At 55.0% G+C, this 26,457-nt stretch overlaps 1 protein-coding gene across 1 annotated transcript in view; it reads left to right on the forward strand.

Moving 5' to 3' along the window:
- Ube3b (ubiquitin protein ligase E3B) overlaps nt 1–16,751 on the forward strand; it is a 44,695-nt gene extending 27,944 nt beyond the window's left edge. The window contains exons 16-28 of the mRNA XM_051161706.1: nt 492–610; nt 1,061–1,175; nt 1,826–1,925; nt 4,077–4,196; nt 7,596–7,772; nt 7,846–7,956; nt 8,487–8,624; nt 8,809–8,874; nt 10,021–10,079; nt 11,700–11,882; nt 12,142–12,253; nt 14,986–15,078; nt 16,540–16,751. Coding sequence (XP_051017663.1) covers nt 492–610; nt 1,061–1,175; nt 1,826–1,925; nt 4,077–4,196; nt 7,596–7,772; nt 7,846–7,956; nt 8,487–8,624; nt 8,809–8,874; nt 10,021–10,079; nt 11,700–11,882; nt 12,142–12,253; nt 14,986–15,078; nt 16,540–16,731 — 1,585 coding nt within the window. The 3' untranslated portion in view covers nt 16,732–16,751. The remainder of the gene's footprint in view (nt 1–491; nt 611–1,060; nt 1,176–1,825; nt 1,926–4,076; nt 4,197–7,595; nt 7,773–7,845; nt 7,957–8,486; nt 8,625–8,808; nt 8,875–10,020; nt 10,080–11,699; nt 11,883–12,141; nt 12,254–14,985; nt 15,079–16,539) is intronic.
- Nucleotides 16,752–26,457: the final 9,706 nt, after the last annotated feature.

A 26,457-nucleotide genomic window follows, 5' to 3' on the forward strand; every position in this document is an offset into this window, starting at 1 on the left:
CACTTTCTTTCAAACGTGCATTTGCTCACAAGCACCAAGTGCCACGGTCTCTTTCCTAGATGGATAAGGTTTCCCAGCACACCTCAGGAAGCACTGATCGATTCAAGGCTCCTTTATATTCAGGCATGGACGAGGCGCGACGGACAGTGGGCCACACGCAGCCTTAGTTGTTTTCCTTAATTCTGTCTTCCTGCTCTGCACAGTTTCGAGTAAACAGAAGCTAAAGAGCTTGCAGAGCCCTCACCACCTCAGCAGCTCATGGCCAGCCTTGCTCCTTAACCCCGCAGCGCCCCTCCCGGCCTGACTCTGGCGCAGACAGACCGTAGACACATGTCATTCGTGTCTGCAAGCCTTGCAGAGTGTGTCTAGCAAAGCTGGCACTTTCTGCCTTTTTTCTTTATTTTTCTGTTTGTTTTGTCGAGAAGACAGTGAGGCCTCCCTTGTTTTCCTTTCTCGATGGCAAACTCTGAACAGTTTTCTGCCTCGCGTAGCATCCTCGATGACATTGAACTTTACGAAGAACAAGTCTCCTTCAAGCTGGAAGAGCTGCTCACCATCTCCTCTTTCCTCAATTCCTTCGTGTTTAAGATGATCTGGGACGGGATTGTAGGTAAGGTCGAGGCGCCACCGTTCCCTGCTGCTGCCCAGGGTCAGTCAGTCTGCCCTCAGCATGTCACTCACATGAAATAATGGTGTGGTGGCAAAGCTGTCACTCTGCCAGCTCCCTCGGGCCATGCTAGGGACTGAGCTCTGTCCTGAAACACCCGTTACCCCCCCCCTTTACCTCTGTGCTTTGGTTTCCATGGAGATGGGGCTGTGTCAGTTCCTGCTGTGGGCAAGTCTCCTGTCTGAATATCTCTGCTGGGTCAGGACAAAGGTCCTGAGGGGAGTGGGGCCTTAGGATGGTGCACACGTGGGGTGTGGCATGAGGGGCTTCCCTGAAAGACAGCCAGCCAGGCCCTAAGGGCACTTAAACACTTCCAGAGAGCCTGTGCTTCCGCTGAGGTCAGAGCCCTGAGCTCAGGTCTGCCCTCCTGAGAGCTCTCCTTGTGTGCTGCAGAGGCCGCCAAGGGTGAGACCCTGGAGCTGTTCCAGTCCGTCCACGGCTGGCTGACGGCACTGTACGAGCGAGACTGCCGCAGGCGCTTTGCTCCTGAGGACCACTGGCTGCGAAAGTGAGCACGGGGTGGGGAGGCTGGTGCCGGGTGCTCCACATCTGTGCTCGGGGCAGTGAGCCTCTCCCCTCTTGCACCCGTCCATTTGTCTGTGGACAGCACTGCTGTCCCGTAAAACGCCTGTCTGGGTGTCACTTCGCAGTCGCCTCTGTTCTACCAGTGTCATTCCAGTTAATTGATGGTGACAAGCCAGGTCACTGAAACAGCTGTGTCTCACCTAGCCTGGGAAGAGAGCTTCCCTCAGCTGACCTGACCAACAGAGTGTGATAGTTACATGGCATTTTTGTCAGCAGAGTCGCCGGGTGAGAGCTGCCTCCAGGCTTGGGAGGTGGGTTGGGACCCTCTGAGAGCAGGTCAGCATTTCTGTCAGGAACCCATCAGATCTCCTGAAATGGTTGCAGTCTGGCACCAGAGCAGAGCCTCACAGACTGGGCCATAAAGACAGCTTCTGCCCCACCACTCCCTCTGCTGTGCTGCCGCCAAGCCAGCCACAGTCCGAGCATATAGGAATGAGCAGGTGTGGCCAGATCCCTGTAAGATTATACCCGAGTGGGCGGCTGCCACATGGGCACGTGCGCACAGTGCCAGCCCTGCGCTATAGGAGGCTTCTCTGCCTTTAGTAACCACGCCCATGTCTCTCTCTCTGGAAGGGACCTCAAGCCAGCTGTGCTTTTCCAGGAGCTGGACAAGGACCGCAGGAGGGCTCAGCTGACCCTGCAGCACATCCCCCACGTGGTCCCTCATAAGAACGTGAGTGTCCCCGCGGGGTCTCTGGCTCCCCTCCGATAAACTTGGAAATGTCTAAGGGACGTCACTCAGCCCACACACGCTGTGTTGTCATTTTTCACTTGGGCAGCTTGTACTGGGGTGCACAGACAGGGAAGATGGTGTGTAGTCAGTCAGGTGACATGAGGTGTGTGCTGTGCAAGACCCAGGACATAGACCTGTTGAGCTGCCAGGGAGAAGGGGTTGGCTCCACGCAGAGTGGGAGGAAAGAACAGACTCCACTAATTATCCTCGGACCTCCACACAGCAAAGTGGTAGGTGTCCACGCATGCCTGTACACACACACACACACACACACACACACACACACACACACACACACACACACACACTCTCTCTCTCTCTCTCTCTCTCTCTCTCTCTCTCTCTCTCTCTCTCTCTCTCTCTCTCTCTTAGTCTGGTCTCCGTATGTGGACCTGGCTGGGTTCCCTTAGCTCGCTGGTCTCCACATCCACCCATTCTCCTGCTAGTGCTGGATCACATTCTTCTTGCCTGCTAGATAGAATTGCACTTGTTTTGTGTCCGTCCACTGATGGTTGCACATCTAGGCTGGCTCCATATCTCATCTCTTGTGAGCTGTCCAGCAGTGGGCATGGCTGTGAAGGTGTCTGTGGTGTGCAGGTGTCTGTGCTGTGCTGTCCAGCAGTGGGCATGGGTATGCAGGTGTCTGTGGTGTGCAGGTGTCTGTGGTGTGCAGGTGTCTGTGGTGGGCAGGTGTCTGTGGTGTTCAGGTGTCTGTGGTGTGCAGGTGTCTGTGCTGTGCTGTCCAGCAGTGGGCATGGGTGTGCAAGTTTGTGGTGTGCAGGTGTCTGTGGTGTTCAGGTGTCTGTGCTGTGCTGTCCAGCAGTGGGCATGGGTGTGCAGGTGTCTGTGGTGTGCAGGTGTCTGTGGTGTGCAGGTGTCTGTGGTGTGCTATCTTGCATTCTTTCGGGTACGGGCCCTAAAGTTCTATAGCTGGAGCATAAGGTCGTTACACGTTTAGTTTTGCTGATTTTTGCGTGGCTGAACCCGTTTACCTAGCCATGTACCCGGTTCTGCTGCTTTTGAGGGTGGGTCTCTGCAGCCAGGCTGGCCTGCACTGTGACCCTCCTACACTACCCTCCTTCCCTGTATTGCGGCACCACACCCAATTTGGTTTTGCTGTTCTCACTTGTATTTCACGAAGCCCCTGGTTTTTAGGACTAGCCCCATTTTTAAGATCTGTTTCTTATGTGTGTGGATATCTTACTTCTGTGTGCCTCATGCATGCGGGGTGCCTGCAGAGAGCAGAGGAGGGGGCCCAGTACCCTGCAACTGAACTTAGATGGCTGTGAGCTGCCACATAGGTGCTGGGACTCAAACTGGCTTCTCTATGAGAGCTGAGCCAGCACTCCAGCCCCAGCTGCTGTGATGGCAGAGCTGTGGGGGGCGGGGTGTGCTTACCCAGCTGGCCTCACCGGGTGCTGAGCTGGCGCACAGGGCTTCATTCTCTGTTGTGGGCACAGAGGCTTGTGCATGTGCTCCCAGCGGCTTGTGCATGTGCTCCCAGCGGCTTGTGCACTTGCTCCCAGCGGCTTGGGAAGCTGAGCTGAGAAGACAGCTTGAGGCCAGCCAGAGTAACATCAAGAGACTTGAGTCTCTTAATAAAATAAAGATGCTCGTCACAGTTGCAGGGCCAAGGAGGTTGGGCTCACTCCAAGTGGTGACTGAAAATCCTCACAGGAGGCAGGCAGAAAGGCCAAGGATCTTTATCTTGTAGGCTCATTTTTTACATCTGACATTGGGGAAAACTGAATGTTTTTTGTGTCTGACGTTCATGACATTGATTTCCTTTGGAGCAGGCATAGCTATAGACAGCAGTCTGTATGACTGGCTGTGCCCTGGGCTTCTGAGGCCACACTGACTTCATGAGAATGAGGTTTGACAGGTCCTAGCTGTCTCTTAAACACACCTGAGTTCCTAGTTCTCGGAGGCTCTCTGGGGATGCTCACGGTTCTCTCAGGACGCTTCTGAGCTACAGGACTCTGGCATCCCCGTTTACTTGGTGTCAGTCACTTCATGCTGAGTCTTGTTTTGTTTTGATTTGTTTTGACATTGGTTGCTGACCCTTTTACTGGACCCCTTTGCTCATTTCAGAGAGTCCTCCTGTTCCGGAACATGGTTACCAAGGAGAAAGAGAAGCTGGGGCTTGTAGAGACCAGCTCTGCCTCCCCTCATGTCACCCACATCACTATCAGAAGGTCCCGCATGCTGGAGGTGAGTGGCCCCTCAGGGAGAAGGGGACTCTGTCGGGTGGATGTAATGGGGACCTCTTCCAAACTCTCCTGTCACTCTGTGGTAGGTGTGAAACCTCAGTGAGGTTCTTCTAGCAGGCCTTAGCCAGTCCGCTGCTGAGTACTGGCTGCTCAGTCTAGCATGTCCTCAGTGCTGGGGACTTCAGTGGCTTCCTTTGCCCGCCCCTCCCCCAGAGCCCCTGACTAAAGCACAGACTCCTAATGCCTCTGCAAAACCAGGGCAAGAGCTCAGTGTAGTGGCTGCCTGCCTTTCCCAGGTCTGTGCTCACTGCGTTGTCCTAGCCAGCACTGTCCCAGACTCCGTTTGCGAGTGTGCTGTAGACACTAGTGGCGTTGCTCTCCCTGACGACAAAAATGCTTTCATCACAGACTCAAAGGCCTCTATAGGTGCAGCAGGAGATTCAAGTAATGTCACCCTCTCGAGCCACGCCTTCTCCAGGGTTCCACTGTGTGGCCACTTCATAAGTTAGAAGTAGGTGCCCTGTCCTTAAGCACTCCTCCTCTGTGTCACCCTGACTGTGTTGCTGGGACATTGCCTCGGGCCTCTGATGTATACCACACATGCCCATCGGTCGTGTAGGCCACAACTTAAGCAGTGCTGGTGATACTTACTAGGGCTGGGCTGGGTTTACTTGTCGTGATGCTCTTCAGACCATTGGTTGTGTCTGTGTGTTCTGCCTGTGTGTGACGACCATGTGACCAGCCACTTGTGTGTGCGCTGTGGCAGAGCAGCCTATGTCCTCTAGCAGTGCACTTGCCGTTTGTGTCGCCACTTGTTGGGTGACTTATTTTAGCTCCCGTTACTTGCGCTGTTAAGGCGCTGCCTGGAGCCGGGCACGTTGGCGCACACCTATAATCCCAGCACTCGGGAGGCAGAAGCAAGTGGTTCTCTGTGAGTTCGAGGACAGCCTGGTCTACAAAGTGAGTCCAGGACAGCCAAGGCTACACAGAGAAACCCTGTCTCGAAAAACTAAAAAAAAAAAAAAAGACGTAGAGACAGTGGTAGTCATGTTCCTGCACAGTTGCCCGCGTGTGCCTCCTCAGTGAGTGTTTGGTTTATGTTCTAAACAAGGAAACGTGCCCTCCACCCCCCGCTGCTCCAGCCCAGTTCTCTCCGCCTTAGCCCTATCCATCTGCCTCCCTTAGGGAAGACAGCTCCGCCAGCGAGTGGGCAAATGTTAGCAGACTGAGATCTGGCCTCCACGATGGAAATGATGGGAAAGAGAGTGGCATGTCGGCCTTGTCTCAGGAAATCTCAGTCCTCCATCAGATACGGCCAGGACCCACCTCCTAGAAGAACTGGGTGATGTGGGCTGTGTTGTGTACTAGAGGGGCTCTTGGCTCCTCCCTCAAGTGCCACTGCTGATGGCAGGTCACCTGATACCAGCTCTGCCTGGCTACAACCCACCTTGGGTGTCACAGAAGTAGTCTGTGCACTCCATGAAAACGCGCTTAGTTTTGAACCTGAGTTAGGCTGAGAGAGGGTCGTTTGTTCCATGCCCCTGGTTCCCTCGAGCTTTGCTTGTTGTGAACTGCAACTCTCACACCTTCCTGGCGTGTGTGTGAGGCCATGCTGCTGGTAGATTTCACCATCCTGCAGGAACACCCCCTTCTTCAGGTGAAGGCCGCCTAGCCTGGAGGATGTTCAGACAGGCTCTTATCCAGCCCTTGCCCCTCGCCCTGTCAGAGGCAGAGCCAAGGCCGTGTAAACCCAGACCTTGAATCTACCTCCTCGGGTGCTGGGGACAGCTTGCTGGCCTCCATTTCCACATGTTGAAGCCTGAGAGGGTGCTGGCTCTGTCCTGTGGAGCGTGTGTGTGTGACCCTCACATAGCTACACGGACCCGCAGGGCAGGGATGCGCCAGAGGAGGCAGGAGGCACACTCCTTTACAACCTCTTGAGAGGCTGGTGTGGCTCAGACCAAGCAGGAGTCAGTGTACGTCCAGCAGGTGTTCCTCGTGCTCTGCCACATAGCTGCTGCCAGGGTCAGACAGGAGAGAGAAGTCCTCGGGTACCAGGGGCATGCTGGAGCCCTCTGTCCTTCCTCCTGGTGGTGCCCAGGGATGCTGGCCCTCGCGGCTCCCAGTGCTGCAGCGGCGGCTGTGCAGCAACTCCCCTACCCCTTCTCCATCTGTGTTTGTTTTCCAGGCGGGTTTCCCCTGTGCCTCAGGCTGGCCTGGGCTCGCAGCGACCCTGCCTCACCTCACAGTCCTATGCTCACCTCTCACTGCACCCAGAGCTGGCTTCCTGTTCCCCACAGGGCTCTGGGGACTAAGAGGCCATTTCTTCCTGGGCTCAGCAACCTAAGACTCTGTCCCTGACCAGATACACAGTTACTGTAGGAGGGACTTTTGTGTCACTATGCATGACAGGAAGACGGCAAAAATACTCCAAACTAGGGCTCACTGTGCTGCCAGGCCGCTCATTGGCTTGTGACAAAGGCAGCCAGGACAGCACATGGATGTGGTCTGCTTTGTGTTAGCTAAATGTGACAGCACTGCTTCAGGATAAAAACCCCAGCTCTTCAGACACCAGGATCTGGAGTGACAGTCAGATGCCAGGAAGACCTGCAGAACCCAGAGGTATCCGCCTTAGTTAGGGTCACTGTTGCTGTGACAAAACACACTGACCAAAAATCATATGGGGAGGAAAGGGTTACATACCCTGAATCACAGTACTCTGAGGAAACCAAGGCAGGAACCCACGCAGGGCAGGAGCCTGGAAACAACAGCTGATGCAGAGGCCCTGGAGGGTGCTGCTTGCTGGCTTGTTCTCCCTGCGGTGCTCAGCCCTCACTAAGGAATAGCCTACAGGCTCGCTACAGCCAGATCTTATGGAGGTAATTTTTCAAGTGAGGTTCCCTCCCCTCCGATGACTATAGCTTGTGTCGGGGTGACATAACCTAGCCAGCACACGTGGTTTAGTCAACTTGGATGATCTAGATAGGAGGCTCAGTCACTGTCTGCACTTACTGATCTGGTTTCCAGGGCTGCGGCTCCCACCCCACAAACCAGCAAAACTCAGAGCTCTCCCTCCACCACTCCCCACTGTTCCTACCCTCATGCGCAGACCCAGCGCCACTACTGCGCCTGGGCTCGCTTCCTACCTCACCTCCTGCTGCCAACCCGGCAGCCTCGACTTCTCCAGCCCCTTACCCCAGCTGTCCAGGACCCAGGGTTTTCATCTTGCCATGTCCTGAAAGCCTGGCTCTGCCCTGAGCTAAGAGAACTCTCCACTGTGATGCTAGAGCAACTATGACTGTCTGTTTCCCTGTCTGACTCCGTGTGTCCTCCAGGGGGCAGTCTCCTCATGCCTCGCATGGGCTGCCGTCCTGACCGCATGGTCATTCTGTCTTGGTAGGACGGCTATGAGCAGCTTCGGCAGCTTTCCCAGCACGCCATGAAAGGGGTGATCCGGGTGAAGTTCGTCAACGACCTTGGGGTGGATGAGGCTGGCATCGACCAGGACGGCGTCTTTAAGGAGTTCTTGGAAGAGATCATCAAGAGGGTTTTTGACCCAGCGCTCAATCTGTTCAAGGTGGGTAGGGGGCGCCAAAGGGCACAGGGAACACTCAGAATAGCTTCCACCTCATGCTGTGCTTCTCCTGCAGACGACCAGCGGGGACGAGAGGCTGTACCCCTCACCCACGTCCTACATCCATGAGAATTACCTGCAGCTCTTTGAGTTCGTGGGGAAGATGCTGGGAAAGGCTGTGTATGAGGTAGGCACTCGAAGGCATGTGGAGCTAATATGAGTGACACCTGCGAGTGGGCATGGTGGCACACCCTGCCTGGAGGACAGGACCCAGGGCACCACATGCCCATGGTTCCTGGGAGTTAGCAAGCTAGCACAGAAAGACCGAGTATAGCCAGCAGTGTAAAATGGGTTGTCATCCATGGTAAGTGAGGTCCCTGCCTGGCACCAGGTTGGGCTCTCCGGACTGTTGTTAGCTTCTGTGCCTCGGGCTCATGAGGTCAAGGTAGTGAGGGCTTCCTCGGGCTTCAGGATAGCCCCTCACAGCTCCTGGAGCCTGTCTATGGACACCCAGGTTGAGAAAGCCGCCTGAGCAGCTGAGCTGAGGCCTCATCACTGGGCTACATGGCTCCGGGGCCTGTGCCCATGCCCAGTGCTAGATCCTAGATCGTTTCTCAGGTGGTGGGCGGCACAGCTGCAGGCCGCTCCCCACACTCCACTGGTGCCCCAGGCTGGCCCTGAGCTGATGGCTGAGCCCTTCCCTCCTGGCCCTTCCAGGGCATCGTGGTGGACGTGCCGTTCGCCTCCTTCTTCCTGAGCCAGATGCTCGGGCACCACCACAGCATCTTCTACAGCTCCGTGGATGAGCTCCCCTCACTGGACTCGGAGTTCTACAAAAACCTCACCTCCATCAAGGTTAGCGCTGAAGGGTGGGAGCTGTGAGCGCCGTGTGAGGCCACAGCCAGCGACAGCCGGCATCCCCACCCCTGAGGCCCATCTCATGCCTGAGGCTTACAGCCTCTTCTGTCCTCGTGACAAGTGGCCCCTGCTCGAAGGCCTCCGCGCGCAGCAGCCCAGTGCTCTCTATCTGTTCCATTAGCGCTATGACGGAGACGTCGCCGACCTCGGGCTGACCCTGTCGTACGATGAAGACGTCATGGGCCAGGTGCGTGCGCGCTTCTGAGACCCGCCAGCCCCTGGGGCCGCTCTCAGAAATCCACCTGCTGTCACCTGGCCAGGGAGGGAGGGTCGCCTGCTTCTTCCCTCCAACCCTGCCTTGCCTGCTCACCTCAGCCAGCTCCCACAGAGCCCATTTTGGGACTTGAGACAGGATCTGCCTATGCCCAGCCTTCCTGTGCTAGTTTGTGGCAAGCTGTGAGTCTCAGTGCAGAGGTCCATGTTGTGGGTTGGCTGTTACAAATGGATGTTTCTGATTTGATGTGGTGGGGCAGCACCTGAGGAGAAGTCCCTGTAGGATGGTCGCGTCCCTGTTCACATCGCCGTCGGGAGCAGAGGAGAAAAGGCTCCTGAAATCAGGCTGGCAGGAGCGTTCCCCTCACAGTCACTGACACGACTCTCCCACAACCTCTGGCCCCTCCTCTTGTGTCCCTGAGGGAGGTTCTCTGTCCATGTGGCCCAAGGTCTTCTCTGGAGAAACCAAGAGCATATTGGTGCAGAGCTGGCTTCTCAGACTCCACCTGTCACCTCAGAGGTTATTTGGTCTCTGAAAAGCATCTACAATGCCTGTGTCTGGAGCGTGCCCTTGTAATGTGTCCCCTGCCTTTCCAGACTTTCCCCCACAGGCATGTGCACCTGTGTATCCACGGGAGCAAGTGTGTGAGTGTGTGTGCGTGTATGCACAGGAATGTGCATGTGTGTATGCGTGTGAAAGTGCTTATGCGTGTGCACATGAGCGAGAGTGTGTGCTGCAGAGATGATGCCATGTCTCTTGCAATATCATCTTTTTTTCTCCAGCAAGCCTGCTCTTACCACATCTCCAGATAGCCGTATAGCGCTCCTGCATGTTGGTGTTCACACCCAGTGCTGTCCTCAGCACCAGAGCGTGTCACCCTCTGTGGCACCCAGCTTCCTTAGTGCAGATGTTTGGACAAGGATTGGATGAGAAACCTTTCCTGCTGATCACATGAGGCCTGCATGTTGATGTTGCAGCCTCTGGGTTTTGTGAAAAGTGTTCTCAAAGGTGTAGCATTTAGCTCCATCACCATCATAGGCATTCCTGGGGCCGTTTCATCTCGGGAGGTGTTGTCTCCTGTTGGAATTCTCTCCAATAACCACCCCGTCTTCTCCCCAGCTTGTCTGCCACGAACTGGTTCCTGGAGGGAAGACCATCCCTGTCACAAATGAGAATAAGTGAGTACAGCAGTTAGCTGAAGACTTCACTCCGGCTCTGGACTTGTGCTGAGAATGTATTAAGATAGATTGAGGTGGAAAGGGGCCAGAAATACCATAATGGAATTTTCTGGTTACAGTTCATAGGCTGGAATTGTATTAAATTCAATTTGCAAACTAACAGTGGACGGTTTGCTCTCTGCAGAAGCACTTGGCAGGTCAGAGGCACTGTTCTTAGGAATGTAGCGATAGCCCCTGCTGAGACAGATGGAGCCTAAGCTGCTTAGGCCGTCCTGAGGGTAGGCGAGGGGGACACTCTAGCCCAGCTGTGTGTGGCTGTTGTCAGGACGACACAGTGCATGTAGGTGCAGCAGATGCGTCTTAGAGGCAGGAGTTGAAGGAGGTGCTGGGCACGGCTGCATCTGTCACAGACACTGCCTTCAGGAACATCCTCAATCCTCCTGATCCCAGAAACAAACCCCTCAACACATGGCTTTCCTGCCTAATTAAAAGGGTAGAACTTGGCAGGAGGAGGGGACATTGGCCCCCTTGTCAGTTTTCTGTCCCCAACTTTGCATTTGAACTGTTTGGCTAAGCATTCATTTTGACAAGGACAGGCGAGGGCTTGAGCCCTGAGTCCTCTGGCCCCAGTGTGGCTCTCCTGCACCATTCCTCTCGAGTCAGCTTGTCTGGGAGTCTGTCCTGTCGTCTGATGGGTCATCAACAAGGTTGAAGTCTGTCAGCACTGCCCTTAGCCACCGGCATTGGTTTGAAAGCGCCTCAGTGCAGGGGTGGGTCCTGGTCCTGCCTGGCTGTGACCTGTGGCTTCTTCAGAGGGCAGCAGTGACATAATGTATAAAACGGCTTTGGAGATAGCTAGCTGAAAAGAGGCCCTGAACTTTTTGACAGCGGGAATGGAACATATCCTGTAGACCAAGGAGGCCATTTTTCTGCCTGGAGCTATGGCAAAGGGTAATGTCTGTGTGTATGAGGGAAAGAGATAATTTTTTCAAGTTCATACTTAAATGTATCAATGTGTAATGTTGATGAATGCTTTTTTAACAAGAAATGTTTCAAGGACAGTAACTTTGGCCTGGGCATTGTGGGACAGAACAGACTTATTTGGGCAACACAGGCAAGCTGGCTGGAGTGTCAGCCTGCTGCTGTAGGTCAGCTAGGTCCCTGTGCGTGAAGCCGAAGCAGGAGACCCTGTGCCCTGTCAGTGCTGGTAGGTCTGACCTTACTGTTGAACGACATTTTTGGAGAACTCTGCCCCGCCTGACAGCACAGGCTTTAGTGGGACTTTGAGCACAGAGTTGCACGTGAGGCAGCTTTTCTCTGAAGTCAGTTGAAGCACTAAGCTGTAGCCTTGAGAGGTCAAATGGCTCTTTAGTTCCTGAGAAATGGGGGTCATCCCAGGATGTTAGGTTGGGGGCTGTTGGGACACGTGAACGAGGCTGTGCCTTGGACACTTGGTGCCGTCATGGTGGCACAGCGTGTGACTTGGGTGTCACCATCCTTGTCCTGATAGACGCCTGGGTTTGTGTTTTGGAAATGGTGAGATCCAGGCTTCTCTCTTAGCCTGTTTGGCAGCAGCCACCCCAACCTGCTGGTTCCACTGTTGCTCTCTCTGCTTAACAGAATTAGCTACATCCATCTGATGGCACACTTTCGAATGCACACTCAAATCAAGAACCAGACGGCTGCCCTCATTAGCGGCTTCCGCTCCATTATTAAGCCCGAATGGATCCGAATGTTCTCTGCCCCTGAGCTTCAGCGTCTCATCTCCGGGGACAACGCTGAGATCGATCTGGAAGATTTAAAGTAAGATTTAAAGTAAAGTGAGGAGGGAAGGGCAGCATGCTTAGGCCTTCTAGAAGGAGGGTGGTATGCCTGGCGCCCCTGAGGACGGGGTTACGCTCTGAGGCTCCGTCACTGGCATGCTGTGACAACAGAGCCACTCTGCCGAGTTAGCTGCGGCAAGATGCAACTGTGACATGGGAACTTGCGTGGGTGCGCCTGCCTGCCTGCTCCCGTAGGTGTGGCCACCACAGTGCTGAGCCCTCCTCTGGATTGCTTTTAGGAAGCACACTGTGTACTATGGCGGCTTTCATGGGAGTCACAGAGTCATCATCTGGCTCTGGGACATTCTGGCTTCCGACTTCACACCCGAGGAAAGAGCCATGTTCCTGAAGGTACCTTACTACAACTTCTGTAGGCATTCCTGAGTGTGTGTGCAGGCCCCGGGCCACGCTCAAAACAGGAGTACCCAGAGAGCTGCACAGTGTCAGCAGGCTCTCCCCGTGCCAGGGGCCTGAGGAAGCAGAGAGGGGCTGCAGCGAGGAGGCCTGGCTGCTGTCTGCTCCTCACTGTGCATCAAGCAGGGCCCTGTATCCACCCCTGACATCTTCAGCCTCATTACCTGAAGAAAATGGTGGCGCATGCCTATAGTCCCACTCGGAAGGCAGAGGCAGGTGGATCACTGTGAGTTCAAAGCTAGCCTGGTCTACAGAGTGAGTTCCAGGACGGCCAGGGCTACACAGAGAAACCCTGTCACAAACAAACAAAACAAAAAAGAAGAAAAGAAAAGTGCGGACAATTCTAATCTTCACCCAAATGTAGCGTCTTCTATCTAAGGGACTCTACTACCAGGTGCCCTTCCCAGTAGTTTAGTACATGCCTCACACACGCACACACATGTGCACAGACACATGCAGTGCCCCAAGGAAGCATACTTGTAGAGACTAACAACATTGAGCATTGCTTTGAGGGGTTCAGGGACTGAGTCAGGTTCTCAATGTGTAGCCCAGGCAGGACTTTGTAGCCTCGCCTACTTCACACTCAGGGCAGTCATCCTGTCTCAGCATCTTGAGTACTGAAATTCCAGGTGTGGCCACCATGCCTGGCGTACTGTGTGCTCTTTCAAATGAAGTCTCCGTAGTTAATGTTTGCTGCCCTAGAATCAGTAAAGTCTTGACTGTCCACTATGTCCCTGAGTGTCACTGGGTTTGAATGACATAAGCAGAGTGTAAGCATGCTTGTCTCTGCGGTATGTGTAAGTAGATTGCCACTAAACACACATCATCATTTGCCATCTGCTTTCTCTCTCTGAAAAGCTGCAGTCTAGGAGATATTTAGTGTCTTAGAATCCTTTCCCTAAGGCTTGCTGGCTGGCTCACACACTTCTCTCTGTCTCTCTGTCTGCCCTCCCCCATCGCCCCCTCTCTTTTCCTTCACGCGAGGTGTCATATAGCCCAAGATGCTCTCAGATTTGCCGTGTAACCCATAGCTGAGGGAGCCTTTACCCACTCAGTCCAGCCAGTATACACACGGGCTCCATGCATCCATGCGGCTCCAGCACACAGGCACCCTTGTTGCCACAAGTAGTTCTGGGAGCACTGGCTGCTTTCCCCACAGTGCACCGCAGAGCAGGCTGTGCACCAGGTGAGCCTGTGCCTTTGTGTCACTTGTCACCACACCTGCCTGCAGTGGCTTCAGCGCCAGCTGAGGGAGTTCTGCCCGAGAGAATGTGACTGTGTTGCCCTAAGGGCAGCACGCTAACATTGCTCCCTCTTGCCAGCCCCAGGTGCAAAGCAAAGCACGTCAGGGCAGCAACATGGTACCTTTTTCTTTAAGATTTCTTTTATTTTTATTGGTGTATAAATGTCTGTAAGTATATGCTGTGTGTGCGAGTGCCCTTGGAGGCCAGTCGCAGTTACAGGAGTCATCCTTGGTCCTCTGGAAGAACAGCAAACACTCTCAGCCACTGAGCCGTGTCCCCAGGAACACCGTTTGAAGCATGCCACGTAAAGCTGTCTTGCTGCTGTACTGTCACTTAAGTGGCCGCATTCTGACCCACGTCACATTAGCTACTGAATCTCAGAGCCAGGCTTGGCGTTCCGTCTCTTAGAAGACAGCGAGTATTTGGTGACTGCTGAGCTAGAGCTGGGGAGTCACTGAGGTCTCCCCACAGGGCTGGCCTGTGTCTGGAGCAGAGCAATGGTTCCTGAAGCACTGAGCAGGGTGCTGTGTTTGGAAACTGCCAGGAGGCACTGGAACGCTGCTGAAAAGTGCCCCATGTCTTGTCCCTGCAGCCTCACTGGCTTCGTAGACCTGATTTTTCTCAGCACTCTGATTGCTGTGGAGCCTCCTACAGACCCTCCCCCACCCCAGGAACCCAGACCACAGTATGCTCTGCAAACATGCAAGACACCAGTGTGTGGCATGCATGAGGTCATGGGTTCAGGCTACACTAGGACTCTGTGGCTCCAGCCCTTGTCTCATGGGCACCACCAGCGTCTGCTCACCCAGGCCCCGGTGGGTGCTGCCACCGCAGTCCTCCCAGTCTGTTCCTGCTTACTGTGTAACAGCACAGTTAGAGAGCTGCTCCAAACTGGGCGTGGTGCTCTACACCAGGAGTTGAAGGCACCTTCAGTGACAGAGGGGTGCCTGTGTCAGACAGTGATAAAAAAGAGACCGGTTTCAGTCAGGCGTGGTGGCGCACAGTTTTAATCCCAGCACTCAGGAGGCAGAGGCAGGCGGATCGCTGTGAGTTTGGGGCCAGCCTGGTCTACAAAGCAAGTCCAGAACAATCAAGGATAACACAGAGAGACTCTGTTGCGAATAACAGAGAGAGAGAGAGAGAGAGAGAGAGAGAGAGAGAGAGAGCGCTGTTTCATGGTCTGTCACCCCGAGTCGCCCTATAAGCCACTAGTCTCATACAGTGAACCATGATTTCATGAGCATTAGCTCCAGAGAGGGGCACTCTGGGAAATGTGGTGCAGCCTGGATGCGCATGGAGCAAGCACCACCCTCTCACCCCTAGTTCTAGTGACAAATGAGTGAGCAGCTCCTGGAGGGAGAAGAGCCCCACACGGCTGCACTGGCCGGGACCCCTGTGTCCCACTGACCCTGCCTTGTTTTGCAGTTTGTGACCAGCTGCTCCCGGCCCCCACTCCTAGGATTCGCCTACCTCAAGCCTCCATTCTCCATCCGCTGTGTGGAAGTGTCGGATGACCAGGTACTTAAGGCCATGTTCCTTCCCTCCCTTCTCTGCGTCTGTACCCACCATGTGCCCCCCACCCTCCCCTGCATGGTGCTTAGGGCATGAAAGCCCACCACCCACAGAGGGCACTGCAGAGTTAAGTCAGTGTGGGCCTCAGTGCTTCCTCTGAGGTCCCTCTTTGTGGAAGGCCTGCAGGAATGCGTAATTAGGACACTGTCTTTGGGGCTGCTGACCTGGCCAGGTTCGAAGTCCAAGCAGCAGGGTAAGAGAGGGTGACACTCGGGGACGAGGGCAGGCCTGCTCCCCAGCCGGTGCCCTTGCTGGCCATGCGCACGCAGGCAGGCTGCCTGTTGCCTGCAGGTTGAAGGAGAGTGCCCTAGGACTCGTGTGCCCAGTGTGTTGGAGCCTCAGTGTGTGTAGCTCAGATGTGGTCACCCTGTGAAAGCCTGCTGCTCTCAGGGTGTTTCTGTCTCACCGCCTCTCTTCAGGCTGCAGACTGTGTTCCCTTTGGTCAGATACTAAATGGTCCTTTACCTCCAAACTTTGGGAAAGGTTGAGCCAAGTGCTAGTGGGCTGGGGGCTATGGTACGGACAGAGAAGGGGGTGTTGGGCTGCTTTAGTTAACTCATAAGTGTCCATTAGCCAGGAGGCCCATTGTCTTAGGGGACCTAGTACAGGTCTCCTATGTGAGTGCCCAGAGCAGCAGGTGTGAGTGCCCAGAGCAGCAGGTGGAACTGCCCAGAGCAGCAGGTGTGAGTACCCAGAGCAGCAGGTGGGACTGCCCAGAGCAGCAGGTGTGAGTACCCAGAGCAGCAGGTGGGACTGCCCAGAGCAGCAGGTGTGAGTGCCCAGAGCAGCAGGTGTGAGTGCCCAGAGCAGCAGGTGGGACTGTCCAGAGCAGCAGGTGGGACTGCCCAGAGCAGCAGGTGTGAGTACCCAGAGCAGCAGGTGGGACTGTCCAGAGCAGCAGGTGTGAGTACCCAGAGCAGCAGGTGGGACTGCCCAGAGCAGCAGGTGTGAGTACCCAGAGCAGCAGGTGGGACTGCCCAGAGCAGCAGGTGTGAGTGCCCAGAGCAGCAGGTGGGACTGTCCAGAGCAGCAGGTGGGACTGCCCAGAGCAGCAGGTGTGAGTACCCAGAGCAGCAGGTGGGACTGTCCAGAGCAGCAGGTGTGAGTACCCAGAGCAGCAGGTGGGACTGCCCAGAGCAGCAGGTGTGAGTACCCAGAGCAGCAGGTGTGAGTACCCAGAGCAGCAGGTGTGAGTACCCAGAGCAGCAGGTGGGACTGCCCAGAGCAGCAGGTGGGACTGCCCAGAGCAGCAGGTGGGACTGCCCAGAGCAGCAGGTGTGAGTGCCCAGAGCAGCAGGTGGGACTGTCCAGAGCAGCAGGTGTTCCTCTTCAGCCACTCAGGCTACTGTGCTGTGTGCACTTGCATAGGCACTGTCTGACCCAAAGCTGTGGTGTGTGTGCTTGCAGGACACTGGGGATACCCTGGGCAGCGTCCTCAGGGGCTTCTTCACCATCCGCAAGCGGGAGCCAGGTGGGCGTCTGCCTACTTCTTCCACTTGCTTCAACCTGCTCAAGCTGCCCAACTACAGCAAGAAAAGTGTCCTCCGAGAGAAACTGCGCTACGCCATCAGCATGAACACAGGCTTCGAGCTCTCCTAGCCCAACCCCGGTCTCATCCACCTTGAGGGCACCCAGACTCCCGAGCCCTTCAGCCCCTGGAGGCAGCATGCCCCAGGAATGTGGCCAGGTTACTCAGCACTCAGACCCTCAGACCCTCTCAATAGCCATGAGACACTCTAGCTTGGGGATGCACAGCACCCTTAGGGTTCTGGGGAGGGAGGGCTATTGAAACCAAACCCCCAGTTCTGCCTTCACAAGTCCCCTCCCTGCCTTCTGGGGACTGAAACCTGGGCCTAGTGACTGCAGAGGAACTAACTGGTAGTTGTGTAGGGCTGTCTTCCTCTGCCCTCCGAGAACACAAAGCCTGTGAGCTCCTCCATTCTGAAAACTCAGGTACGGCCTCGCCAAGCCTCTATGCACGGCAAAGTCCCTGTGTCTACCCATCCACAGCGGCCTCTTCCCAGGCAACCAAGCCTAGCTTCTGCCAGGGAGGCTGCTGAGCACAGTCAGGGGATCCAGGTGTTCCACACCACAGTCCTCCCTCAAGTCCTCAGCAGGCCATGCTGTCAGGGAGCCCTTGCTGTCAGCCCCTGGCCTATGCATCAGTGTCCTAGCCCGGGAGAGAAGGCTGGCACTCCTAGAGAGCAGCCCAGTTCTGGAGTGCCCAGAGCCTGCTCGCTGCGTGTCTGCCCCTCCTCGTTACCTTATGGAGGTCGCTGGGCACGCTGCACTCCAGGGACTGCAAAGCCCGTCCTTTTGCACTGACAGGCCCTGGAGGCTGAGGGTTCATCCCACACATCCTCGCTCCACCTCTGTCAGCTCTGCTCTCTTGTTTTGAACTTCCCTGTGTTTTCTCACCCATTGCACTCCTGGGCCTCCCTTTCCCCACCTATCGTAAGATCTTTCTCCAGATTCAGGGTGTTGAGGCAGAGGCAGCAGCCATGCATCTCCTGTCTCATCAGGTTCTTGCATCCTCACCATGCTGGGGATGGCCAGGAGTCCTGGTCCCTCCTCCACTCTGTGGAGCCAGCTTAGGGCTGCAGCGCTCAAAGCCAGGAAGCTCCTTCCACCAGGAACCTGCACACCGTTCCCACTTGAGTGAGGAGCTGCGGCTGGAGCCTGGTGTATGCCCAGGAAAGGCCCCCGGGCTTCTGAAGTGTGGTGCCAGCTTCACTTGGATGGAAAGTTTGCACAGCCCTGGGAAGATGTCTGCCACCCGGACGTGTACTCAGCTTGCCTGCAGATCAGATCCCCGTGGCCCATGCACAGTCTGCATGAGTAACATGGAGCCTGCAAGTTCCACAGCAGGGACATGGGAGAGTGAGTTCTACACACCAATACCCACTTGACCTGTTTGGTTTTGACCTAGGGCTATCTGTAGTTCCAGCAGTTATATCACGGTATGCACACACCCATCTGTGTGATGCTGGTGGTCACCGGCCCCCCAGCAGCTCTTGGTGGTTCCAAAACGGAGTGGGACGTTTGTTCCTGTAGGTAGCTTGTGGCCTAGACTGCCTCGGGGCTTTATTAAATTTGTACTTGAGAACATGGTGGCTCTGTTCTGGTTTGTCCTCAGCCTGTGTCTGGATGGCTCAAGTCACATGAGAGACCTACAGGAGCAAGAGGACACGGTGTGCTGACACCTGGCTTCAGAACTGAGGAGAGCTGGGCAGTGGTCACGAGACATTTCAGAGAAGGCGCCCTAGAACCAGTCTCCCTCTGCTCCCTCCTATAGGCTTTGTAGTTTATGATCTACATGGTATTTTAAAAAGCCAGCTTGTTTGATGGGCTGAGACTCATAGACACCTCTCACCTGGGGTACCTCTAGCACCCGTGTCCCTCTCACCTGGGATACCTCTGACACCGCTGTGTCCCTCTCACCTGGGGTACCTCTGACACCGCTGTGTCCCTCTCACCTGGGATACCTCTGACATCTGTGTCCCTCTCACCTGGGATACCTCTGACATCTGTGTCCCTCTCACCTGGGGTGCCTCTCTGACATCTGTGTCCCTCTCACCTGGGATACCTCTCTGACATCTGTGTCCCTCTCACCTGGGGTACCTCTGACATCTGTGTCCCTCTCACCTGGGGTACCTCTAGCACCCGTGTCCCTCTCACCTGGGATACCTCTGACATCTGTGTCCCTCTCACCTGGGATACCTCTCTGACATCTGTGTCCCTCTCACCTGGGATACCTCTCTGACATCTGTGTCCCTCTCACCTGGGATACCTCTCTGACATCTGTGTCCCTCTCACCTGGGGTACCTCTGACATCTGTGTCCTCTCACCTGGGGTACCTCTGACACCACTGTGTCCCTCTCACCTGGGGTACCTCTGACATCTGTGTCCCTCTCACCTGGGGTACCTCTCTGACATCTGTGTCCCTCTCACCTGGGATACCTCTCTGACATCTGTGTCCCTCTCACCTGGGGTACCTCTCTGACATCTGTGTCCCTCTCACCTGGGATACCTCTCTGACATCTGTGTCCCTCTCACCTGGGATACCTCTCTGACATCTGTGTCCCTCTCACCTGGGGTACCTCTGACATCTGTGTCCCTCTCACCTGGGGTACCTCTGACACCACTGTGTCCCTCTCACCTGGGGTACCTCTGACATCTGTGTCCCTCTCACCTGGGGTACCTCTCTGACATCTGTGTCCCTCTCACCTGGGGTACCTCTCTGACATCTGTGTCCCTCTCACCTGGGGTACCTCTCTGACATCTGTGTCCCTCTCACCTGGGATACCTCTCTGACATCTGTGTCCCTCTCACCTGGGATACCTCTGACATCTGTGTCCCTCTCACCTGGGGTACCTCTGACACCGCTGTGTCCCTCTCACCTGGAGTGCCTCTGACATCTGTGTCCCTCTCACCTGGGATACCTCTGACATCTGTGTCCCTCTCACCTGGGATACCTCTCTGACATCTGTGTCCCTCTCACCTGGGATACCTCTGACATCTGTGTCCCTCTCACCTGGGGTACCTCTGACACCGCTGTGTCCCTCTCACCTGGGGTGCCTCTGACATCTGTGTCCCTCTCACCTGGGATACCTCTGACATCTGTGTCCCTCTCACCTGGGATACCTCTCTGACATCTGTGTCCCTCTCACCTGGGGTACCTCTCTGACATCTGTGTCCCTCTCACCTGGGGTACCTCTGACATCTGTGTCCCTCTCACCTGGGATACCTCTCTGACATCTGTGTCCCTCTCACCTGGGGTACCTCTGACATCTGTGTCCCTCTCACCTGGGGTACCTCTGACACCGCTGTGTCCCTCTCACCTGGGGTACCTCTGACATCTGTGTCCCTCTCACCTGGGATACCTCTCTGACATCTGTGTCCCTCTCACCTGGGATACCTCTCTGACATCTGTGTCCCTCTCACCTGGGATACCTCTCTGACATCTGTGTCCCTCTCACCTGGGATACCTCTGACATCTGTGTCCCTCTCACCTGGAGTACCTCTGACACCGCTGTGTCCCTCTATGAGAAGAACACTACAAAGGCCCCAAGACACACAACCTGCCTGCAGTGTGATGCTCACCCACCTAAAACTAAAGCCTGGCCCTGGAGTTGCAGTCTGGAAAAGTGAAGGTAGCAGAGCAAAGGGCTAGCATGCTTACAACTGGGAAACAGGCCGGATCCTTGTCCAGCCTGTCCTCTGGTGCTTATGGACATTTAGGGGACGTGCCAAGCCCTGGGGTGGCAAAGTCGTCGGCCTTTGTCCTCTGTCAGCTGTGTTGCTAGAAGTGGGGACTGGGCAGACACAGTGGGCTCTCCCTAAATTTGGTCACTATGGATGCAGTGCACCCCAGATCCTTTTTTTCTTTTTTTCTTTCTTTCTTTCTTTTTTTTTTTTTTTGGAGATTGGGTATACTATGTAACTCATCTGGTTGCTTTCATGCTGGGGTCACGGGTTCGTGTCACCACTTGCATGCTGAGGTAACAGGTCCACATCACCACACCTCACTCCTCACTAGACCTTAGATTTCTCAGATTGCCTGCGGAACTGTGAAAGGTTCACTGCACTGGCTGTGGGGTCAGAGGTGGGTGCCAGCGACACTGCTGACCGCGGTGTCCTCACAAGTGACACTGCTGACCGTGGGTGAAAGCGACACTGCTGACCGTGGATGTCCCATCCCAGTTCTTTCCGGGAGACTGGGGCAGTGAGAATCAGTATGGTGACAGCTTCGGCCTGGCTCAGGGTTAGCATTTAGAGGACACTCCACTTCCTGCTTCTCCTCACCGGTCACTTTGGAAGTCAAAGCTAAGCCAGGCAGAGTGACAAACACCTATAATCCTAGAACCTGAGAGCCTGAGACAGGAAGATCTCAAGGTTCGAGGCCAGCCTGGGGTAAACAGCAGGCATGGTCTCAAGCCGCAAAGCAAACCAAGCAACAAAAATACCAGGGTACCCACAGGCCTGATGAGGCTCTCACAAAGCTTCCAGAGGCAATCTGAGAACTGTCCTTCACAGTCAGAGTGGACAGGATAAAGGTCACCCACCATTTCTTCATGCAGTTTGCATAGGCTAGGGACTCATCCGTGTGGAACAGTGCCATAGCAAAGGTGCTCTAGCCGGCATGGGCCTAGCCAGGATGTGTTTGCACACCTGAGGTGCTTGCACGGCTGTGCCTCTCAGACCAGTGTTAGACCAGCGTTGGAGAGGCTGCGTCCAGACCTAGGCCAGCAGCCCCTACCCCTTGGCGCATGAGTCCTAGTGAAATCATTTCTTCATTGGTTGCGCAGCCAACGCTGCTGATGAGCATATGTGTGACAGATGGGGTGGTTCTGGAGCCGGAGCTGAGGGCCAGAGAGCATCCTGCCACAGGGCTCGCATCCCAACACCGCCCACCAACAGGGAGCTCAGGCCAAGATCCCTTGCCTTTTGAGCTGCAGTTTCCCCTTCAGGACAGCAGAGAAGGCGGCCCAAGAGACCTTGGTCTCTGCCATCTGTAGACTTGTGATTCCTGGTTGTCTCAGGGACAGAGTCAACATTCTCTCTGGAGTTCGTTTGTTCTTCAGACTTGTAGGTAGGAGCATTCACTGGTATCCACAGAGACCTCAGAGATCTGCAGCTGGGCCAAAGACGGTGCTGGTGCTGGTGGGCGACACCACAATCTTCCATCCACACTCACTGGACAACTCACCTGGTTTGGGCACTATGGCTGCTTTTCCTTCGTACTTGCCTTAGACCCTGTTAGGGGTTTGGGGGTGGGGTGGGGGCAATGGCAGGGCCCCAGGTGGTTTGAAGCAAGCACAAGGCCGGGGCTCCAGCAGGTGGGATGCAACACCTCCCAGATGCTCAGGTCATCCAGCTGACCCTGGGCCGTGTCTATCTCTCAGCTTCCTTCCACACTCACACCTGCACAGTGGTACCCGTGGATCATCATGCGGACAGACTACTGGAGTTACTGGCCAAGTGGGCAAGGCCAATCCAGCTACGGGTGCTCTGGCCACCTTGAAACCTCACTGTCTTCATCTGTGTGTCCCCTGCATGGATGACCGCTGTAATCTACCCAGGAGTCTTAGGAGCTGGGGGATTTGCAGGGGTGAATTGGTTTGCGGGAGGTCACATCTCCAAAACCCCAAACAGAAATGCAGCCCTGGGCCTGCTGGATGACTGACTCAGCTGCCCCGGAGGGTGTGTGCTGGATGGGGAGGGAGCAGGGGCTCTGGGATCAGGCTGTCTTCCACACTGGGGCTCTGAAATCAGTGGGGGGGGGGGTGGCAGACAGGCAGGAAAAGCTGGGCTTCGGAGAGCAGTTCCGGGGAGAGGCACCTGCTAGGCATCTGCATCCACAGTCCTTTCCTCACAGGGGCACCAGTGCACCCCATAACCTTCTGTCCCATGCAGGACACTGTCTGGGGGAGGGAACACCCCCTGTTTGTACTACAGGGCCTTTGGTGTGCAGTCTGCTGGATGGCTTTGTCACTGGCCCAGATGGCACCAGATGGGCTGAGCAGCTGGCAGGTGTACCAGCCGGGAGCTGGCCCAGGAAGCCTGACGGGCATTCACTCACCTAACAAATAGGCCCAGAGAACTCCTGTGCCTCAGGCAGGGGCAGGTGTAGGTAACTCCAGCCACAAGCAATGTGGGCACCGTCCCCACTCCAAGAAGCTGTAGCTAATCCAAAGAAAGGAACGGGTCATCATGTACCCTGGTCACTCTGTCCAGTGCCCTGTGTCACCCTATTATGATACCCACTAAACAGCTAAGAAACTGGCACCCTAGTATTCCAGGTCCCAACCCAGCTGTGCCACAGCCCAAGTCCCTCATCAGGGTTGAGTGGGCAGAAAGGTAGGAGACACTTCTAGTCAAAGCAGAAGGGCTGCTGTGCCCCCTGCCTGATCCCATCACCTGGCAAGGGCTTTGAGCACCGACATGGTCACACCTGCATGAGGCAGCCCCTACAGGCTTTAAGTCCAAGCTCTGGCTTCCCCAAGTCCCGCAAACTCAGCGGATGCGACCGGCCATGGAGCAGCTGCTTGCCCCCAGTCCCCAGCCAAAGGTAAGAGAGGGGATTATGGGGGGTGCTGTTGGGAGCCTGCTCAGGGGTATCCACTCTCCCCTGCCCCTTTACAAACTCACTGCAGAGGGGAAGGCAGGAAAAAGGCCAGAACCCTGTCACTCAGCTCACCCCAAGTCCCAGGGCTCCGAAGGCTCCTCACCAGCTGAGGCAGAGACCTAGGCAAGACAAGTGGCCACAGCACACATGGCTCCTTCACTCCATCTTAGCATGGTCCACTGTGAGGGACACCACAATGCGTCCTGTATGAGTGCCTTCCTCATCCTGAGCTCCCAAGAATTGTCCTAATGATGATGGCATGCCACTGGCCGTGTAACGGCAAGCAGTCCCCAGGCTTTCCTTTTGTGCCAGTGGGCCCTCGGGAACGAGCTGTTGTCTCCTGCCACCAAGTGCTCAAGCTATTATGCTGAACAAATGGAAAGTGCTCGCCTGTATCAGGGTGGTCTCTGGTCATCCAGGATTCTGAACAGCATGCAGGAGGAGCCAGCTCAGCATCAGAAATGTCAGAGAGTTAGTGTTGCTGCACTGTGTACCCACGCCACAGGCGGGTGGCAGCCAGGACAGTTCAGAAAGCCTGGGTACTGGAAACAGAATCTGGGTCTCCAGGATGCTGTGGGCATGAGTGGGTTGGCTATAGTCAGTGACCTGTCCTTGCTCAGTACACATATGTGTCCCATGGAGATTGAGTAGACGGGCCTGGGCTTGGGTGCCACCCTTGCATATTAGGTCAGCAGACACTGTCTGGCAACCAGTTATGCCATGCATTGCAGCAGGCCCTGGGACTCAGTCTATTTGGTGAACGCCAACCACCAAACAGGAACTAGTAAGGCACGTTCTGGTGTCTGTGCAAAAAGCCACGGAGCACTACAGAGACCCTGCTGCACCAGGAACAGCCAATCATGCATTCTCAGTGACGGGCCCACACTGTGTGCCCAGAGATCCCTGTTACCTCTGGGCTTCCCAAAGCCCACTCTGGCCTCAGGGTATTTGAGTAGAATTGTAACCCACCATGGGTCCTTCCTCACTGTGACTTGAAACAGTCACCTGTCCTGCACAATGGTGCTGATCCTATAGAGGGCGACCGAGATCAAATGAGGCTACTCCTGCAGAGTGTGGCACATGCTAAACTGCCCAAACTTGCATGGTGTGTGTGTGTGTGTGTGTGTGTGTGTGTGTGTGTGTGTGTGTGTGTGTCCGTCCAGCAAACATCTGTGTTTGTATTCATGAGCATTTGTGCAAGCAAGGAAAGTCACTCACGCCAGATGTCCACTGCCCACCTGATGACCCTCCAATGGATTAAACTAGCTACTTTCTGGTGGGGATACCTTCTCAGAAACCTGTTCTTGGCTATTTTTTTTTTCTTTTGTTTGGTTTTTGTTGTTGCTGTTGTTGTTATTGTTTTCGAGACAGGATTTCTGTGTATCCTTGGCTGTCCTGGACTCACTCTGTAGACCAGGCTGGCCTCCAGAGAGCCACCTGCCTTTGCCTCCCCGAGTGCTGGGATTAAAGGTGTGTACCACCATGCCAGACTGTTCTTGGCTGTTTTGTCACTGCTTGACCATCACAGAGCATGGTCACAAATAAAGCTACAATGTCACGCAGTCTGTCATTGTCATAAGTGTGGCCCTTCGCTGACTAAAGCATCACTGTGCACTGTAAGCAGCAAGGCTGTGTGGCCCTGTAGAGCACTGGCTCCTCCCTCCTAGAAAAAGTTTATTTAAAATACTCAATCACAGAACTAGTCCTGCTCCCTGAGACTGTCCCTCCCCCAAGTCACCAGGCATGAGCGTGGCTGCCCTCCAGCAGCCAGTAGCACTTCCTACATTTTATTCAGAGGTTTCCGCCATGACCTTTGGCTACAGGACCTCGCAACCTGTAAGTCCCCAAATGTCCCTGGAACCAAATGTTTGCCCCACCTAAATGTAGCCATCTTCTAGGAGAGGAGCTGGCCCTGGTGCCTCACACAGCTGGGCATGGCTCAGCACAGCACAATGGGAACCTGAGAGACAAAGCGGTGGCTGCTGGAAGGGAAGGTTCTGGAATTCGCACCCTGAGGAGCTGGTGGTGCGGGCTGGGAGGCTGGAGGGGGTGGGGCTGTCATGCCATCTCTCACTGGTTTTAATCTTGAATTTGCATGCTTTAATATGAAATCTAATTGCAGATGCTGAATTATGGCGGGGAGCTCGTCAGGGCTGACTAATTAATTAGTCAGATTTATAAGCATTTGGCTCTTTAAGATCTATGGCCCTGATTTGTCACCTCGAAGCTCTTGGGTCTTTTCCCTCTGCTAGTTACTCTCATAGAGTGTCCGAGAACCATCTTGAGGGGCTGGTTTGGAGGGGCAGTGTGACCCCTGAGGCAGTCAAGACCACACCTCTGTATGAAGTCTTCTCTCATTTGAGATCCGTGAGGGTTTTACCCTGGGAATGCAGAAGTCTCAAAAGCATGCCTCTTATTCTCCACCTCTGTGAGGCCATGCCAGACATCCCTGGTGGATTGCCAAGTTCCTTTCTATCGATTCTGGCCTCCTGGCTCAGCCTTCTTCCTTGTAACTGGCAGTTCAGTGGCTTCTCTTTCCCTTCCTGGGGTAAGGCCCTCTCTGCTCACAGGAAACAGAGAAAGGGACTGAGTCTGCCTGCTCCTGAAGGCTGGGGCTGAATTCCAGTTATGTCACTTGCTGACTCTAGTGTGTAACCTCGTCTTTCCACTTGTCAGTGTGTCCCTTTGTCCAGAGGGGGTTAAACCGACGACTCGGTCTGCAAAGCCATGAGGTAATAAAGAATGCTGTCATCGATAGAGGAGAGCCGGAGATGACAGTGTCCTCAACTTTGGGCTGAGACGGGAAGGGAGACTCTCCGCCTCCCCCGTGGGGCACCGCAGAAGGGATGGGACTGGTTGTCTTTCCTCCTCAGTTACACTGAGTAGAAGCAAGTCTGCACTTGCAGGCTGCAGTCCAGCCTGTCGACTGTTTGTGACGGAGAGGGCACGGCACATACGCCCTAGGCTGGATACCTGTGGCAGTTTGCATGAGAAAAGTGCACACTGAGCTATAGATCTGAATGCTTGGTCACCAGGGAGTGGCACTATTTGAAAGGACAAGGCCTTGGTGACCAAAGTGGGCTTTGAGGTTTCAAAAGCCCACGCCAAGCCCAGTGTCTCTCTTGGCCAGTGGATCAGGATGTGGCTCTCAGCTCCTCCAGCACCATGTGTGCCCGCATGCTGCCATGTTCCCTGCC

Source organism: Acomys russatus, chromosome 19 (assembly GCF_903995435.1).
Source record: "Acomys russatus chromosome 19, mAcoRus1.1, whole genome shotgun sequence".
In the NCBI taxonomy this organism is placed as follows: domain Eukaryota; kingdom Metazoa; phylum Chordata; class Mammalia; order Rodentia; family Muridae; genus Acomys; species Acomys russatus.